The 4379-nt window shown below is 36.1% G+C and overlaps 1 protein-coding gene across 1 annotated transcript in view; it reads right to left on the bottom strand.

Annotated features, from left to right (window-relative positions):
* Nucleotides 1-336: 336 nt before the first annotated feature.
* Nucleotides 337-4379, bottom strand: part of LOC137630858 (transcription factor Spi-C-like) — an 11072-nt gene continuing 7029 nt past the window's right edge. Inside the window, exons 5-7 of the mRNA XM_068362403.1 lie at nt 4176-4268; nt 3121-3316; nt 337-1814 (exon numbers count right to left, since the gene is read on the bottom strand). Of these exons, the coding sequence (XP_068218504.1) occupies nt 1709-1814; nt 3121-3316; nt 4176-4268 (395 nt within the window). The 3' untranslated portion in view covers nt 337-1708. The remainder of the gene's footprint in view (nt 1815-3120; nt 3317-4175; nt 4269-4379) is intronic.

Genomic DNA, 4379 nt, shown 5'->3' with positions numbered 1-4379 from the left:
ACAGAGATTCTACTTGGTCCAAGACCCCACTTGCTAGCTAAAAGCTGCAAGACTCTAAAGGCAGGCTTAAGCCCATGAGGAATGCCATAGCATTTCTCAGTAGCTGATGCCATGGTTGTGTCATCCAGGATTCTGATGCTATACCTTTCTTTAATTTCTTTCTTGCCAAAATTATCATAAAAAAAATATAAGAATTTTAAAATTAGGAGGGTTTGTGTGGGCATAGCATTAAATTTCTACTCAAAATGAGCAAAGGTCAAGAAAACAGTGGTAATTTTATTAGTTTATTACAAAATAAAAAGCAACTATAAATTATTAACACTATATACATAACAAAAATATAAATATAAGATATGAATGAAGTTACCATATAGGCCTTCAATTCTTTCTTTTATTTTCTGTTGAACATTTTTCTCATTAAGAATAAGTTATCATCACGATTGTGAAAATTATTCCATACACTGATAGAATTGGCCTTCTCTTGAAAGATAAGAAATCTTAAACACATATATCTGATGTCACTTTCATATCGAGCTAGTTTTCTTCACGTATCGCCTTCGCCTTAATGCCATTCAGAGCTGATGACAAGAATTTCCAACCGTTCCGGATATCTATTTGTATTTTTGGATGTTATTCAATAAGTCCCTCTTAGGGGGATCTGAGAGACTGTAGGAATTCTATAAATCCAAGAGTCCTTCTCAGGGAGATCAGAGTCCTGGTTCCTTATTGCTCACTCCGCAAAATAAGTTTGCGGGCACTCTCACTTTATAGATAGGTGCAAAGCTTCTAAGCTTATTATTATAATTGTTATTAAGTTTATATCATCTGTGCCTTAAATGAATTAATACCGTAATGAGATTCTCAATCTTTACTTTTATTCCCTTCTACCTTGAAATTAGATAGGATAACACCTTGCTATCATCAGTTTTGGCAACCTATTGTGGTCAGTTTGGACTCCTTAAATTCTTCTTTTATACGCATTGCCCTATATATAAATGCAGCCAGATCCCTGCTAGGATTTTTTCAGCGTACCTAATCTTATGTCTACATTCATTAGCTGTCCTAATTTTGGGCATAGAAATAAATGTTTGGTAGTATCTTCATCTTTGCACAGGTCACACAAATTATCTTCACATTTTCCCCTGCATGAATGAATGAATTAAAGTTTTCAGGCATCCTGACATCTAAGGTCATTGACGCCGTTTTCCCCTGAAATTCGCTTTTAAATTGAGCATATTTAATTTTGTCTTCATGATAAGGGATGCCTTATCCAGATTCATTTCTCTAATATAAGGCAGTGGGCCATTTCCATTAATAAATCTTAATTTTTTCATTACTTTCTTTTTTTCTTCAACAGTTTCTTCTATTTTTTTTTCCATAATTCTTTTCTTGATTTCTTTTTTCAGGGTCCTTTTCCCCCAACTTCTTATTTCTTCAACTTCCATCCCATATTTACTACAGATTTCTTCTACGCTCTTGCTCCAGCACTTTCCATACGGGTTCTTCAACTGATCCTCAATTAGGGAGATCCGAGAGACTATGAGAATTCTATCAGGTTCAGGGATGAAGCACAGCCTTTGCAACGGCTCCTCTAATAATCTAACAATTTGAGTTTATTCTTGATTTGTACTGTTTTGTTCAATCCTTCCAAGTACTTCTCAGGGAGAGCTGATAGACCGTAGGAATTCTATTATTCCAAGAGTCCTGCTCAAGGAGATTTGAGAGAATTTAGGAATGCTAAAGCTGTGGGTCCACACTTATAAACCAAATGTCTCTCGGGGAAGGGGATGAGGGTTCCTGCTTTGTAGTGGTGTCTGCAAAGAACGAGAAAGAAGTATGTTTAGATGCTTTTTTGAAAACACTAAAAAACTAATCTCTGACATATGTCTTTTTGCATTCTTCTGTTATTTACCCAAAAAGGTGATTTTTTTCAGAGTTATTTCCAATTTATTCCTCTATACCTATTCATCACTTATATATATATATATATATATATATATATATATATATATATATATATATATATATATTATATATATACATATATATATACATATATATATAAATATATATATATATATATATATATATATATATATATATATATATATATATATATATATATATATATATACAGTATATACTGTATATATATACCGAAAACGAGTCAGTCGGTAGGACAAAGTGATATGCTCCTCTAGAGCGTACCTATCTTTAAGCAAAGTTTCTAGAACACTTGCTGGAATACTTTTTCTGATCTATTTTAAGTAAAATAATTTATCTCAAGTGTCATTTTCCAAATTTTTTGTCGCAGTGTTTACTTTTGAGGTTTATAAAATAGCTTTTATGATCATATTACCTACGACTTTTTCATTTGTAGTTACTTGTATCAGGTGATACACTTCTTACTTACAAAGGTCCCCTTTCCTCCTTGCCTCCTCCACTCTTTCCTTATAAGGGTCCCTCTCCTCCTTATCTTTTACACTCTTTACTTATGAGGATCCCTCTCCTCCCTACCTCGCCCTCTCCTCCTTGCCTCTTACACTGTTTCCTTATAAGGGTCCCTCTCTTCCTTACCTTGCCCTCTCCTCCTTACCTTTTACACTCTTTATTTGTAAGGGTCCCTCTCCTCCTTATTTTGCCCTCTCCTCCTTACCTCCTACACTCTTTACTTACAAGGGTCACTCTCCTCCTTACCTTGTCCTCTCCTCCTTACCTTTCACACTCTTTACTTATAAGGGTCCCTCTCCTCCTTACCTTTTACACTCTTTACTTATGAGGGTCCCTTTCCTCCCTACCTCGCCCTCTCCTCCTTGCCTCTTACACTCTTTCCTTATAAGGGCCCCTCTCTTCCTTACCTAGCCCTCTCCTCCTTACCTTTTACACTCTTTATTTGTAAGGGTCCCTCTCCTCCTTATTTTGCCCTCTCCTCCTTACCTCCTACACTCTTTACTTACAAGGGTCACTCTCCTCCTTACCTTGCCCTCTCCTCCTTACCTTTTACACTCTTTACTTATAAGGGTCCCTCTCCTCCTCACCTCCTACACTCTTTACTTACAAGGGCCCCTCTCTTCCTTACCTTCTACACTCTTTATTTACAAGCGGCCCTCTTCTCCTTACCTTAGTCCTCTGGCGAAATTATTGTAAGACAAGGATTTAGAATGTTCCCTCCTGGAGGCCCACATCTCAGCAATGGTATCCGGCCTTCTGAGTCTAAATATACCTTGTTCTTCATCCTCCCACTCGATGAGACTTGGGTTGGTCCTCGGGTCAGCCAGGAGGCGCATCAAAAACTCCCAGTTCTTAAGTCCTCGAACTGTTGAGGAGATGAATTAATATGTCAGCCATCAAAGTCGTTAAGAGATAGTTATTAGATAAGCCATTTGATTGTTGAAGAGATCATTATTCCATCAGTTTCTTAACCGTCAAAGAGGCTGTTTTTATGTCAGCATTTGACCCATTAAAGAGATGGCTATGATGTCAGTCCTGGAACTATTAAAGAGATGGCTATGATGTCAGTCCTGGAACTATTAAAGAGATGGCTATGATGTCAGTCCTGGAACTATTAAAGAGATGGCTATGATGTCAGTCCTGGAACTATTAAAGAGATGGCTATAATGTCAGTCCTGGAACTATTGAAGAGATGGTTATGTCAGTCATCGATCTTTTAAAGCGATTTTATTTTGTCCCACTTCAAATAGACGGTTATTATGCTATTCTTCAAACTTTTGAATAAAAGATTAATATGCCAATCATCGAATTATTAGAGATTATCAAACTGTCACCATGCCAGTCTTTAACTGTTAAATAACTGGTTACACTATCAGTTTTCAAACAGAAAAATGTCAATATGTCAGTCTTCGATCTGTTGAAATGTTATCATAAAATTCTCCGAACAGATAAATAGAAGTTTGTATACAAGGCATCAAACTGGTCAAGAAATTATAATTAATGCAGCTTAAGCAGTCACCACATTTAACAACACTTGATTAACAGTGTCAACTACTGAAACATTATCATCATTATTGTTATTGCTATCAGTGTTATTAATTTTTATCACTGTTATCATTACATTAGAGACTATCATAACGTGTAACATCTTAGAGAATACATTGATGCATACGCTCTTTTTAACTTCAAAAGTACACAGAACTACATTCGACTATGTGCTATACCTTTTTTACGGGGTGTCGTGATCTTCTCTAATATCCCCTGGGCTGTTTGCAATTCATTCTCCTCAACAGGATGGGATGGGACCGGAAAATGACCTGTGAAGGATTAAGGTGTGTTTATATATCCTGATCAAACATTTATTTGGAATTTGTCTCAAGCTTTGAATCTGTTCTGACAAAAGGCAGTTGGGAAAGTAGGATGCTATA

This window comes from Palaemon carinicauda, chromosome 39 (assembly GCF_036898095.1).
Source record: "Palaemon carinicauda isolate YSFRI2023 chromosome 39, ASM3689809v2, whole genome shotgun sequence".
Classification (NCBI taxonomy): Eukaryota; Metazoa; Arthropoda; class Malacostraca; order Decapoda; family Palaemonidae; genus Palaemon; species Palaemon carinicauda.
Note: the sequence above shows the minus strand (reverse complement) of the source record. Positions and strands in the feature narration are given on the sequence as shown.